Below are 15,407 nucleotides of genomic sequence, written 5' to 3'. Positions count from 1 at the left end.
CCAGCTTCGCTACTGTGTGACCCGTAGGGCAGACTAATAACCTTCGGGTCCATCAGAAACAGTGTGTGAATGTGGGAAGAAAAGCTGTTCCTGACATTCTCCAAGGCATGCTGAAAAGCGAGATAAATGAGCAATGGCTCTAAAGCATTTCAGACACCTCAAAGAAAGGGCTGATAGAAATTTGAAGTACCAGGAATTATACCTTACAGAAGATATGCAGTATCATAATTTGCCAAAATTTCTCACTCACAAAGACCACGTAAAATAGTCTTTAGCATTAATACCTTGGTGGGGGAAGGAAAAAGACTAACACATATCTATTAAAGGTCTCCCAGCTTCCCAAGTCATCCACAGCTCCTGAAGGATCGCTTATAACCACAAGCAAAGCTGCCTAGCATGAGTGAAAAATCTGGCAGAAAGACTGAACATAAAGGGATGCCTGGCAAATGAGAAGGGTGTAGTCAAGATAATAAAACACCTGGCTGGGTGCAGGGGCTCACACCTGTTGTCCCAGCTACTTGGTAGGCTGAAGTGGAGAATCACCTGAGCCCAAGAGACTAAGGCTGCAGTGAGCTACGATCATGATCACGTCACTATACTCAAGCCTGGGCAACAGGGTGAGACCCTGTCTCTAAAAACACAAATAAAATAAAATAAAACAAAACAGCTACAGTGAACTCTGGTGGCTAACAGGGTCTCTGGGCCACAGGGCAGTCTGCTTAGGCAGAAGTGATCTCACAGACCACCTGAGCTCATCCTCCACCAAAGACTGCACCAAGATTAGCAATTTCCAAAGAATGTAGATACTCCTCACAAAACAAACAGCAACCAATTTAAGAATGTTTCCCAGGTGACACAGGTACTAAGTCAGGATCTAATGCAACCTCTGAAGCTCCCTACGAAAAGAATCACTGTGGAATATCCCAAACTACAAAAGAGGTGTGAGACCGAAGCATTCTGGACTAATGCAGTCAGATACCCTTAAACCTGCTTTTTAAAAAAATCCTAGTTTGCAGCTACTTCATTAATTTATGCTGCATATATCAGTAAGTATCTTTTTAAAATTTTTTTAATGAACTTTTCAAAAATACACAAAAATAAAACAATAGAATGAACTCCATGAACCCACTGGTCCAGTTCAACAGCGCAACTGACTCCTTCCATGATTTCCCCCCTAAATATGATACTCTGTATCCACAGTTTGTACTGTTCTTCAAAAAATAAGGATTTTTGAATATAACCACTAATAAAGTAGGAATGCCTTAATTTCATTTTCTTATCCAGTCCTTGTTCAACTTACCCCTCATTTTAAATCAAAGTCTCCCTCTCAAAAACGTTGATTTCTTCAGTGATTGTAAGCTCTTTGAAGGAAGACAGACTGTACCTGCAGATGCCAGCATTCAACCCAGTAACCTGTGTACAGAAAATGCTCAAGGCTGGGCCCAGTGGCTCGTGTCTGCAACCCCAACACTTTGGGAGGGTGAGGCAGGAAGATTACTTGAGCCCAGGAGTTCAAGACCAGTCTGGGAAACAGAGTGAGAACTCATCTCTCCAAAAAAAAAAAAAAAAAAAAAAAAAAAAAAAAAATCAAAAAAGTTAACTGGGTGTGACAGCATACACCTGTGGTCCCAGCTATTTGGGAGGCTGAGGTGGGAGGATTGCTTGAACCCAGGAGGTCAAAACTGCAGTGAGCCATGATCACACCACTGCATTCCAGCCTGGGTGACAGAGCCAGATCCTACACACACACACAAAAAAAAGCTCAAAAATGTTTCTAATGGGTTCATACTCATCAGCTGCTCATCTATCAAAAAAAAAAAAAAAAACAAACACCAGAAGAAGTACTTTTGTTGACATTGATTCCAGGCATCGGAAGTAAACAGATGAAGACATACACATTAAAATAAGGGTTATTTTACCAGTTTCCTTTATCAGCGACAGAAGGCTTGAAGCTGAGTATTATAAAAGTAAGTACGGTCTTCCATCAGTATCCTAGGCACTGGTTCCAAGAAACCCACTCGTCCCGACCAAGGATTGCAAAATCCACAGATGCTCAAGTCCCTTATATGAGATGGTATAAAGTTTGCACATAACCTAACATATGCCCCCTCCCTTCTACTTTAAATCATCTCTAAATGACTTATAATACCTAATACAATGTAAATGCTACGTAAATAGTCGTTATACTCTATGGGCTTTTAAATGTGTGTTATTTTTATTGTTACAGTGTTATTTTTTATTGTTTCTTTTTCCCAGATATTTTCAACCATTGTTGGTTGAATCTGCAGATGTGCAACCCGCAGATATGAAGGCCCAACTGCAATGTGACACATGAGAAAAGGGAAGGCTGTAATTGGCCAATTCTAAGATGCCCTTTTCTCTGCCACCCCCGACTGGAAGGCAGCTCACAATCAATGACTTCGTCAGATGCTGTGGGCTGGCCCGGCAAGGCCCATGATGCATTATCACCAACCTATGCTCAGTCTTCCAAATCTGCAGGATAGATGTCAATGACTTAGAAGAAAATCCCAGAAACAACAATGAAGCAAGCACTCTTAATCCCGAAAAACCAAATTATGGTGGGACAGGAATGGACGATGAATTGAGGAGTCAGGCAAAGTTCCCAGAAGAGTCAAACGCTGGCTACCTCTACTTAACTGCCGAGCTGTCTTCAAAGTCCAGAACCAATGGCTCTTAGTGTTTTCATGGATTTCTTCCTTAGGAAATGCTACATCACCAAGGCTCTTGGTGGCACAGTGGATGACTGTTTGAAGAAAACAGGCACTAACATCTGAGTCAAAAAGTGACTCAGAGTGGCTAGACTCTGAAAAAGTTTTAGAACCCTTTGCTCAATGTATTTCACTTATATTTTCCTTGGTATCTATCTACGCCCAAGAGTGATAGACGGAAAAATCGATGTCTCAGTCTGAAAGAGCTCTTTCAATAAATGGAAAATAAGAATGCTAACTGATAAGAACCCACTGTGTCACAGTTCAATGGACAGGGTTTTTTCTTTCCTAGTGGCCCACAAAATAATGGCATGTTTGATAAATAATGGCCTCTCAGAATTGAAGAAAAGGGTGTATTACAGACACAGGGGAAATTAATGATGATCAAAAATGAGACAAGAAGACAATTAAGTGAGCTCCCTGGCACAGGGGATGCGGCAGGACAAGGGTGGGAGGGAAAGGGGCATGTGGCAGGGCAGGCCTTCCGAAGGTCACAGAGCAAAAGCTCAACATCTAGGTCAAGGGAAAGCCGTAGAGGCAGGAAAGAGGAAGACAATGAGACCAGAAGGCATCCCACACTGGGCCAAGCCTCTCACCATCCCGGACAGCCATATAAATGCCCCTACCCAACCGTCATCTAAACTCACCCAAATCCTGATAACAGACCACACTTAATTTATGGGCATCTCCAAAACACAGGCCTTTAATTTGCACTGGCTCCTCAAGCTCTCACAGAGCAATTTAGCTAAGAAAGAAAGACCATTCATTTGAAGTGCGTCATTTTTCCAGGGCAGCACCCTGTCGGGAAGAAAAGAGTTCAGTCCCTGGGCTGGCCTCTGACGCAGGAAGGAAGAAACCTCGATGGGCCACTCTTGAATGCGAAGGCCTCTAAAATTACCTGATCTTTTTGCTGCCATGTAAATGCTCCAGTTGTTTCATCCAGAAGTACACTGGACACACGGTGCCTAACCATTCCAATGGTTTTATGGGATTGGTACTCACCAATCCCATAAAACATCTAATGACCCCTCATAAATGAGAAGCTAGCCTCTACAAAAAGCACCTGCATACCCTCACCTTGAGAACCAGGACCAGCTACAATTTCCCACAGTTCTGCTCCCCTAAGTGGCTGTGGGCCATGAAGTCACATCTCCATTTCATTGCCCCCATGTGTACTATCAGTCACAGCTCAATGTCACCCACACTGCCAAGAATAAAACCCCTTCTTCAAAGCCCAGGTACCAGGCAGGCATCTGACCCCTGGTTTCCTGCCAACACGAATCAACAACCCCCACTCCCACCCCCAGCAATTCCCAAAGATCACATCACAGTGGAAATCCCGTGCTGGAAAAAGTGCACGGAGACCCAGGGATTTCTTGTTAAATGGCAATATGCACAGAAAGCACTTTAGGAATGTGTGGTGTTCTTTAATAGTGCACCTAACAATGAATGGCTTACCCTATCCAACCTGGCGCTTCACAGAAGTCAGCTCAGGAATCAAGAAATGAGATTGTTCCACAAGCATACTCTACGAAGCTGATCAGCAAATTAAACTGCTGGCGCCTCGAGCAGCTGCAGGTCTGTAGTAAGGGAGGCGACTGTGAGAGTACACACAACCTTTTAACCAGGATGCATGCACACCTCCTCTAGGAGACCAGAACAAGAACAGGTGACCAGGATGTCCACAGCACAGAGGGAAACTCCACCACTAGCCAACCAAAGGCAACATCCTTCAGGAAAGAAAACTGGCTTGTTTATTTAGCAAAAGAAATCAAGGAGTAGAGTTCACAGAAAAAGAGGCTGGACAAAGCTGAACCCAGGGGCTCCCTCTGCTTCAGAGGGAGCCACAGTGGCCTGTCTTCACCTCTGAGTCTCAGCTCCAATCCTGTCTTCTCTATGAGCCTACGTGATCACCACGTTAATACTGCAACTACCCTTCCACCCTGATTCCTAATCCCCATACGCTGCTCTATTTTTTTCCACAGCACATAGCACCTTCCTGCACACTCCATAACTGACTTTATGCCTACAGTCTGGCTCACCACAACCCCCCACTAGAATGAAAGCTCCATGACCACAAGGATTTCGTGTCTGTTACAACCACTGGTGCACTATCAAACACTCAAGCAGTGCCTGGCACATAGGAGGGGCTCAAGAGATACTCATTGAAAGAATGAATGAAAAGAACCAGAGCCTGTTTTCATCTCTGCTTCTTCCAGAGGGGCAGCTGAGGATTGCTGCCTTCGGGATAGCCAGAAGCCTGGAGGGTACAAACAAAAATTCCATGGAGTAAAATGTAAAAATGAAGAACCGAGCAAAACAGATCAGCTCTACTATCAAGGCATTACCGTATGTGCATCTGCTCCAAGATGCCTTCCAGGAACATTCCAAATGAGGCTGTAGTACGAGGGCAGTGCCAATGCAAGGAAGGGGCATGGGAGGTCCAGGAGCAGGAGCAAGCCAGGTTCACCGCCGGCTGGCAGAAAACCCTCAACCAGGAGTTGCAGAAAAACCCCGCTGCCTCCAGAGGCCCTGAGGAGATCTCTCCCACCAGACAACCCTGGGTCTGCCACCTGCGAGCTCTGTGACATTGGCAAAGTCACTTAACCTTTCTGTGCTTCAGTTTTATCAGTTCGCTAGGAGAAATGAAAGAGCTGAGATGAAAGCAGCCCTTTTATTTCTATGCACAGTGAGTGCTATGAAAGAGTTTATTAATTTTTTAAAATTAAAATGTATGAATATATCAGTCCTCCCACAGGGGTCCTCCCCAAACCACAAAGAAAGGCAGTTCCATTCCAAGAAAGTCTAACCATAAAGGCTCAGGCAGAAGGAACGAAATCAAAGTGAACCGACTAAGGATTGATTCTCCATCAAGGGTAATTCTGCCCACCTCCCCACCCTCACCAGGATACCTGGCAATGTCTGCAGACATTTTTGGTTGTTACAACTTGGCAGGATCAGGGTCAGGGGAACTACTGGCATCGAGTGGGTAAAGGCTAAGGAAGCTGCTACACATCGTCCAATGCAGAGGACAGCCTTGCTAAGAATTAGCCACCCAGTGTGGTGACTCACACCTGGAATCCCAATGCTTTGGAAGGCCAAGGCAGGAGGACCACTTGAGCCCAGGAGTTCAGCCTAGGCAACATAGTGAAAACCTGTCCCTACAAAAAAATTAAAAATTTAAAAATTAGCCTGGTGTGGCAGCACACGCCTGCAATCCTAGCTACTCGGAGGCTGAGGTGAAATGATCACCTGAGCCCAGGAGTTTGAGGCTACAGTGAGCTTTGATTGTACCACTGAGCTCCAGCCTGGGGGACAGACCACAGTCCTGTCACACACACAAAAAAAAATCCAGCCAAAAATGTCAACAGTGCCAGAGTTGAGAAACTGAACTAGAGCAACCACTGTCCCAAAAGTGCCCTTGTCCCTGCCCAAATGCATGTCTTAAACTGGACTCTGGAAATACAGTAACTCTACCCTCAACCTTCCTGGCCATTTCTTGTCTCTAAGAGTTAGGGACAGGGAACTGCCAGCCCTGGGCAGGACCAGATGGCTGACAGGAAGGGCCTAGGACATTTTTCTTCCATCTCCTGTTCCATGGGGAGCTCACGAAGTCACGAAGGCTGGGGCAGAAGGGACAGGTGACCAGGTGACAGGCAGCCCAGCCAGGGCAGGCTGAGCCATGAGTGATGGGCCCATTTCCCAGCCCCCAGGCAGCCAGCCCTCAACTGCTTCTTTGTGACAGCCAGCCTCAGTGAGACAAGGGGCTCATATAACTCCCATAGCCTGGGAAAGCTTTTTAAATGTAAGCCCATGAGTGAGACTCTATGCGACAGTTTTCATTTTTCTCCAAATCCGGCCCTGATGAATCACTGTCATCTACATTTCAGCACGCTAAGAAGCCTAATCTGTATGTGACACCCCATGCTTCTGGGACCCATGCTTGTAGATATGACCAAGTGCAAACATGCCCGTGTTTACCCTCTGCTGCAGGAGGCAAGGGCCAGGCAGGAGCAGGGGCCTGCCTGCTTAGAGCAGGAAACCCTAGAAAGGTGCAGGCCCACCAGGGAAGACGGATTAGTGCCTTGAGCCTCTTTTATTTCCATGGTTTACAATAGAGAAAGGTGGGAGAGGCTTTCTGGACTGGGCAGGTAAACCAAAGACAGCATTCCTAGCAACTCCACACTGGGTCCATCGTGAAGATCAAGCACAGGGCCACGGTCAGGGCATCTTCACACTTTTAAGAGAACCAGGCCAAGTTCCACTCTAGGAACAGGAGTGATCACTGGTGAGCATACACCAACGAATTCAATGTAATTCTCCAGGGAGAAGAGTTCTTCGCCAGGCCCAGCCTACGCCAGAACCCATTCTGGAGGGTTTGCATATGGAAGTTCCAAGACATCCCTCCTCCTTAAACACACCTCACCCATAAGGCAGGCTAGAGGCAAGGCCACAAGACTACAATGGTGGAATCAGGACTCTCAACAGTAACACAGAATCAAAGACTTACTCAAGGGGAAAAGGGACTGTTCCCATCATGGGAGTGGGCCTAGGCCTCCTTCTATCCAAGTGGCACGTTTACAGGGGTGACAATCAGCATGTTCACCATGGCACAGGCACAGAAGTGGCTCCAAGAGGCCTTTCAGATGGTAAGATTCAACCCTTTTTTGCTGAACATGGGAAAGAGATCCCAAGGAAAGATCAGGGCAGCAGGGCAACTAGGAACTGGAGGGCATTCGGGGGGTCTCAAGACAGAGCATATTTAACAACCAGCATGGAAGTGCCTCACTGTTACATGTGTGTGGCATGGCTGCCCGTGTTTCCATCTGGATATCCCCTGACTTGTATGGCTCAGCATCACCTATGCAGAGCTTCCGGAACAGGCTTCCCAAGGACAAAATCACAAAAACCAAAAAGGAGCGTAGACTTGGCCAGGTTTGCATGTTTTCTTACCACACACAGTCCGCTGGAAGCTCTGGGAGACTTTACAGGCTTTTCCCAGGAATACCTAGCTTCCCTTCCCGGGATCTCAGCCAGAGCCTCACTGCTTACACCTGTGTCTCTGTCCCAGGCAGCCTCACCCCCGCCCCACCACACCTCCTTTCACTAAGCCCACTGCCTCTGGACTTGCTACAAGTTAGGCAGGACAGCGGCCTTGCCTGCTTCGACACTAAAATGAGCATCTTCCCAAACTGACTTTCCTCTCCCCAAAGGCCTGAGAAACATGAGCAGCAGCAACAAAAATATCATGACCCCTACCCGCTTCCCCATCGTTTTTCTGACCACCTCTTCCTCTGTTCCAAACAGGAGACCAACCACTCACCCATCACCCATCCAAACAGGAGCTAGGGGGAGAAACTTACAGCGGGCCTGAAGCCTCAGACAATGTTCACCAGCTTCCCAGGTGCCCCCCATCCCAAGGCCCAACAGAGCCTGGGCAAGCTGACCCCACGCAGTGCTGGGTACAGCAGCTGCTTTTTCATTTTTGCTCAAGGGTCTAGGGCAGGCATCCCCAAACTTTTTACACAGGGGGCCAGTTCACTGTCCCTCAGATCGTTGGAGGGCCGCCACATACTGTGCTCCTCTCACTGACCACCAATGAAAGAGGTGTCCCTTCCTGAAGTGCGGTGGGGGGGCAGATAAATGGCCTCAGGGGGCCGCATGCGGCCCGCGGGCCGTAGTTTGGGGACACCTGGTCTAGGGACTGAGCTTGTTACCTCTGCACTGTTTAGCAGTCATAATTTGTTTCCATTATGTTTGCATACCCACAGGCAGCCACAACATGATTCCAAAACAGGGAAACTTTATTTTCTTTAAAGACAGAAGTTTACGTTACAGTGCCATTGTCGGATTATCTGGCTATATAGTGGTTTTCCCTGCTACTGCCCTCCCTATGTCAACTTCAAACTCATTTCAAGTGGACTTTCTTTAAACTCCAACCTGACGATAGGTGGCAAGGAGTGGTACGGGTGTCCCCTCTGCATTCACCCAGACAGGATCACAGATTTCTGATACCCAGGAAATCACATGGGGGCCCAATGCTCGACCTCAAGCCACACATGCTTCCAGTGATCACAGCACCCTGCCCTTCTAACAAGAGGAGCAGGACTGCAGAGGAAGAGCAGGGGAGCTCCAGAACCTGGGACCCCACCACAGGAACCCTCGCCCAGGGACACGTCCACCAGTGACACTCCTCTCACCACCAAGGCAAGCTGCACCCTCCACTCACATTCCTGCTGGCTGCCTACTATGGAGATCCCCATTCTGACACCACAATTGGGTACAAGAGAGCTGGCATGGTATCCGGATAACTTCCCAAAGAGTCCGTCTCTAACAGCTTTAAGATTCATAGCCCAAACCCCAAACAAACCAATCAGATCAATCTTGGAGGTGAGGGTGAGGGACAAAAAGGGACAATAATTTTCCAGAAATCAAGAAGTGTATCAGAATATCATGAACTTAAGATTCCTGCTTCACTATAGTCTCAAGGGATATTTTGTTTTGTTTTTTTTTTTTCATTTTCCTCTTTTAGAGACAGCAGTTATTCAGCATCCACTAATAGTATTCAATTCTCCGAACAAGGCCGTGAGGTAAGAATGAGTATTCCCCCTGCAAAGATGAGAACACTGAGATCAGAGAGGTTCAATGCATCAGTGAAGGTCACTAAGCACAAAGAGGTAAACAGCTAGGTCTCACTCAATGCAAATAAGTGGATTTGTGCATTTCCCTTTATCTGAACGTCTACCACTAGCTCAAAAACATGAGTGGTTCCCAAATTGGGAACCAACAAGTCAGCCTGGCATTTGAAGCCGGTTACAATTTAGTTGTGAATTCTCCAACTTTACACCCTAATGTTCCACTCCATGAGCACATGGCCTAGCCTCTCAAGGTCCTTCACTGCCCGCCTCCCCGCCTACCCCCCCTTTCCTAGAAGATCCCACCCAAAGTCCTCCACCCTTAGACTCTCGTGCAAGGGCTACAGCCCTCGTGCTAGCTCAGGGAATAAGGGTGATGCTGCTGTACAAAGTGGACAGGCTCCCAGGGCTCCAGATCATTTCCCTCGACTGACGTTGTCCCTTCCCTCCCAACACGCAGGCACATAGGCAAAGGGTCTCAGGCTCCACACATTCTTACAGCAGAGAGAAAACCCTTCCCTTCCCACCCTAAACAGCCACATTTCGCCCATGGGCAGCTTCATTTCCAGAGAAATCCCTTCCTCTCTTCTGCTGCGCCATCCACTGCCAACATACCAAAGCCCACGGGAGACTTAACATGATTAAAATTTTAAAGCATTTAAGAAGCTCAAAGAAAAGGCACCCTTGAAGTGCAAATCATCAATTTAGGGGAAAAGAGCAAAATATGGGGAGAAGGGGTATGGACACAAACATAAATGAGATGTAATTTAAAACAGTATTTTGCATGAACTGCTTGAACATACACGTCCCAAGCCTAGGTGTTGAGTCCTGAGTTGCACGGCAGTGCCTCAGGTTGGTTTTCAGCGATCCCTCCTGCTTAGTTTATTAAACCTGCAATCTGAGGTGAGCTGCCTCTCCAGGTTTTGCCAAGTGTAGAATAACAGTTCTGTGATGAGTTACTTAACAGGCAGGGCACACAATGACAAGCCTGGGCCGGGCTGCTGAAGCAGCAGAAATCCTAGTTGGACTCCCCTCAGACGATCCCTAAAGCACAATACTGCAGTCTGGTATCCTACAAAAAACGTCAGGATATGTAGAAATTGGCAAAATACGGAATGAGAGCCCTGACTTGAACAGTATAAAGCAGGAGAAAACACGTAGGTCCACTTATCTCTAAAATTTAAACTATAGTTAGCATTTAAATCCTTCCTTTCCATGCATGGCCCGCTCTCTTTTTTATGTCCATACTTTACAAGCCAAACCAACCACTTTTTTTTTTTTTTTTTTTTGGTATGAGAATGAACTAAATTTGGAGACGCTTCTAGTCTCTAAATCCATGGAAACAATTCAGGAGGACAGAAGACTACATGATTTTCCTGCAGATCAGGCATTCAAGACACCAGGGCTCTATTTACTCCCTCCAGAAACCATCTTAAGGCTTCTCTTTAACCCGGTGTCCACCACACGAAGTTAGTGAGTCTTCCATTGCAATTTCAAAAGCTACTGCATTTACACACCTCTTCCCCAACCGACAAATCACTAAAACATTCTAAGGGCTAGAATTAAATGTTATGGTTCGTTGACAGAAAGAATAGAATCCCAAATCACCAATCTATGTGTAATTGTTCATTTCCCCTACTTTTTCTTCTTGTACCTTTCTATATTGCCACCAGCCCACAAGGAATTCTTGGATTTTTTTTCTTTTTTTAAACTAAGAACACACACTCCAGGAGTGTCTGAAGACTTCTGCATGGAAGACCCCTCACACCATTCAGCAACTGAAGCCCACCAGAGTGAGGAATCAGTCTCCAGGAGGCAGACAGCATGCTTGCTCTTTCTAATCACGTGTACTAATGAAAGTGGCAGACTAAGGAAAGAGAAACACCAAGGGTGGCTTATGTGTTTGGTTTTCTTCACATGAAAGGAAGAAAGCTTTGCCAGGTCTTATCAGGACACCAGGCTATGCAGAGTGGCCAAGGCACAGTTTACTGAGAAGTAAAGTTTTAAAAATCATTCCAGTTTGGCATGACTATAGTTTTGAAAGGACTGCACGGCTTTTGCTGGCTGCATGCTCTTTGCTGTTCAAGAATAAACCAAGTCTTCACGTATACTACCTATACAATTTTTTTTTTTTTTTTTTTTACAAAGAGCGCTAAGGGTACAATGTCAGCTCAGAAGCAAGCTAGGCCGATTCGGCACGTGGGAAGACGGCTTCATTTCTATCCCTCTAGATAAAACAAATCCATGAAATTTACCAGAAATCAAATAAGGTACCCATTCCACCTAACATCTTCAGCTATGAATGAATGAATGAAGCAAAGAGAAAAATCTCTGAAGCGGCCGAACCCCAGCGCGGACTTTTAAGGGTTTGACTTCACAGCTGAAGTCTGTTCATCTAGTTAGTCTCCTCTGGCTTGTTTCAGGATACCACTCTCTTGTTCCAACCCAACCACCCGTGGTCCATCTCCATTAACTCAGAATTTCCTGGGTTTGTGGTGACACTAAATGTCACAGTAATGAGGGTTACAGGAATTGGGAAGGGATAACGCTGCTTTCAAAGCCGAGGAACCAGTATAAAACTACAAACGTCCCCAGCCGTAGTGTTCCAGCCCACAGCCCGATGCCCTGCTCTCCCGACCGGCGCACGGCCCCAGGATCGCACAATCCCGGCTCCTCCCGGCGCTCACCATCCTCCCGAATGCCCAAGGCCCGGCCGTCCGGGGAGGTGGGACGAGGACGCGGAACCGCAGAGCAGCTCACACAGCCCCCACAGCCGGATCACTTGGCCCCCAAAACATGCTGAAAACATATCCGTAGAAGAGAGATTCTCCCCGTAGCGGGGAGTGGGGATGGCAAATGCAAGCTCAGGAGGCCGCGTCCGGCTCGCGCAGGAGGGCCGGGGGGCCGGCTGGGCAGAAGGTAATGCGGGGGCCGCATGGGAACGGCCCCGACTGGCCTCGCTCGGGGCGCAGGGGCGCACTAACCCCGGCTCGCACGGGCCCAGGGGCTTTACTTGGCACGGGAGTGGCCGCCCCGGCTCCCCAAAGGTAAAGGGCAGAAAAGGTGGCAGAAACACGGAACCCACCCCCCGCGGAGCGACAGAGGGAAAGGGGCGAGGATTTGCAGCCGCTCGTATCAAAGGGCTGAAAAGAAACTTGGACTCTCTCTGCCGCACATGACGCGCTGAAAAGGCAGTCGCCTCTCTCTTCTCTCTTCCCCACCCCCTTTGTGTTTCCCAACACCCCCATCCCTAAACTTCCAACCGCAGGGGATGGGGCTCCCGGCGGCCGGACCAGACTCGAATTACGACGAGCAGGGAGAGGGGCGACGTCCACGGGAGGGGGCGGAGGGATGAGAAAGGCTGCGGGGGCCGCCCTCTCCGAGCCCGGCGTGAGCAGAGGGGCCGGGTGCACCCCTGCCCTGGGCACTCGGCGCGGAGGCCCCGGGCGGGGGCGGGCGGTGCGAGCCGAGGTCCGGGCAGAGGACAGCAGGAGCGGCGCGGAGCAGGAGGGAGGCAGGGGCAGGCGCAGGGGCGCGGGGCGCGGGGCGCTGGGTGGGGGGTGGGCGCAGGGGCCCGGCCGCGGCAGGGCGCTCCACTCACCTTCCTGCCGGCGCCGCCGCCAGCGCCCCCGGCCAGCGCGGAGCCGCCCCCCGAGTACATGTAGTAGGCGATGCCCAGCACCCACAGGAAGGCGAAGCAGAGCAGCATCCGCGAGCGCCGCCGCATTCTCCCAACTCGGCCGCCGGCGGGCCCGCCGCTGCTCGCGAGTGCTGCCTGGGCCGGCCGCGGGCGCGGTGGGGGCCGGGGGAGGAGCGGAGGAAGGGGAAGGGCGCGGCGGCGGCTCCTCCTCCCGCGCGGGGCTACTGCTTCGCGGCGGCGCGCACTCGGCGCCCGAGCTCCGCCCCGGGCCGGCGGCGCCCGAGCAGGAAGCGCCGGCCTCCGAGGCGGCGAGGGGGTCAGGGAGCAAAGGGCGACCAATCGGCGGCGGCTGCGGGGGCCAGGGCGCGGGCCGCGGGAGGGGACTGCCGCGTCTCCATGGCTGCAGCACGCCGGGCTCCGCCGGGAGGGCCTCGCCGGGAGAGCCTGGGCGCCGCCCTCTCCTTGGTCCTCGTGCGGCCCGCCTGCCCCCCCCCGCGGCGTGCTTCGCCGCAGGCCGCCCCCTCCCTCGTGAGTGACAGGTGGCTGCCCCGGGACCCGGCTGGAGCGCACACGTGGGCACACAGCCGTGCTCACGCACACGGGGACTCTCGGTTACGGGGGCGGTAGTGACCTCGGCGCTTCCTTACCAGACTGTCACCTCTTCAGCCTTGGTCTTTGAGGCCACCTCAGACCCTTAACGGGCTTGCTCTTATTGACCAACTGAGCTGAGTTTTTGGTGCAAACCGCCCGTCTGAACCCGACTTTGCTGCCGCTTGCTGCAGTTTTCTCACTCATCTTGTAGCAAACCATTCCTGACCCCTTGGTATCGATTTTATTTATCTATTTAGGCAGGCGGAGTTTTTGAGGTCGGAAATGAGAAGGTAATTTTCAAGAGAACATTTTTCTGTCAGAGTTATCAATGGTAGAGTTGTTCTTTTAAATACGAAATGAGGAAGAAGGAAGGCAATTGTGTATTGTTTAAAATCTTTTCATTCTCATTTGTTGCTTTCTTTAAAAAGCACACTAAGCATCTTTAACGTTACAAGAAAACGATGTGCCTTGTAACAGAATCTATGTAACCTTGGTGATGCCCTTGTAACACGCAGTTTCCAGTGTTGCTAAGAAAAGAGAAATGTGCCTGGCCGGGCGCGGTGGCTCACGCCTGTAATCCCACCACTTTGGGAGGCCGAGGCGGACGGATCACAAAGTCAGGAGTTCAAGACAAGCCTGGGCAATATACTGAAACCCCGTCTCTACTAAATATACAAAATATTAGCTGGGCGTAGTGAAGGGCGCCTGTAATCCCAGCCGGGAGGCTGAGGCAGGAGAATCGCTTGAACCTGGGAGGCGGAGGTTCCAGTGAGTGGAGATTGCGCCACTGCACTCCAGCCTGGCGACAGAGTGAAACTCCGTTTCAAAAAAAAAAAAAAAGAGAGAAATGTTACTTAGTACTTGATATACTAAATGTTTTCAGGCGCTTTCCAGTCAGAGGATAATGGCAGCTGCCTGAATGTAAGTCCCTACCCACATCCTCAACAAAACAAAAACAAGCCTTCAGCACTGCTTAGAAAGAATGGCATGAACTGAACTTCAAATTGCTTAAGTAGAAGAAAGAAAAGACATCAAATTCCAACAGCGCTCCCTCCACTATTGCCAAGGACTTAACTGAAGCACAGGATTGTCACCTCCATAAAGAGGAAGTCCAACACCAAGAACTAAAAACTGAACAGAGGTCAGGTGCCTTACTGATCAAGGGAAGATATTTGAAAGAAAATGAGAAAAGAGGTGACAGCCTTGAAGGAGACTTGCTTCTGGGAAAAAGTCAGATAAATAGGAAAAAGCTAATGTCCTTCAGAGGCCTGGCAATGAAGGTAAAGAAGGAAGTCAGAAGGGAAAATTACAAATCCTGCAGAAATAAAAGAGAAGACAGACAGTCCCTCCCCAAACACCAGCATTATCTATTAAAAACTGCATTTCGGTACACAGATGAAAGAGAACACTCTTGAACTGGGAACCCTGCCTCAAAACGCCTAGTAACAGAAAAACATCAAATCAACTGCATGTAAAGATTCTGCAAAAAGAAAACAGAAAAGTAATCACATTTCTTTTTTTTTTTTTTTTTTTTTTTTGAGACGGAGTTTCACTCTTATTACTCAGGCTGGAGTGCAATGGCACGATCTCAGCTCACCGCAACCTCCGCCTCCTGGGTTCAGGCAATTCTCCTGCCTCAGCCTCCTGAGTAGCTGGGATTACAGGTATGTGCCACCATGCTCAGCTAATTTTTTGTATTTTTAGTAGAGACGGGGTTTCACCATGTTGACCAGGATGGTCTCGATCTCTCGACCTCGTGATCCACCCGCCTCGGCCTCCCAAAGTGCTGGGATTACAGGCTTGAGCCACCGC

General features: G+C 49.1%; 1 protein-coding gene across 1 annotated transcript in view; it reads right to left on the bottom strand.

The window, feature by feature from the left end:
• GALNT2 (polypeptide N-acetylgalactosaminyltransferase 2) overlaps positions 1 to 13,248 on the bottom strand; it is a 211,323-nt gene extending 198,075 nt beyond the window's left edge. Inside the window, exon 1 of the mRNA XM_039464229.2 lies at positions 12,966 to 13,248. Coding sequence (XP_039320163.1) covers positions 12,966 to 13,091 — 126 coding nt within the window. The 5' untranslated portion in view covers positions 13,092 to 13,248. The remainder of the gene's footprint in view (positions 1 to 12,965) is intronic.
• Positions 13,249 to 15,407: the final 2,159 nt, after the last annotated feature.

This window comes from Saimiri boliviensis, chromosome 14 (genome assembly GCF_048565385.1).
Source record: "Saimiri boliviensis isolate mSaiBol1 chromosome 14, mSaiBol1.pri, whole genome shotgun sequence".
In the NCBI taxonomy this organism is placed as follows: Eukaryota; Metazoa; Chordata; class Mammalia; order Primates; family Cebidae; genus Saimiri; species Saimiri boliviensis.
This window is presented reverse-complemented; position numbering and strand designations above follow the sequence as displayed.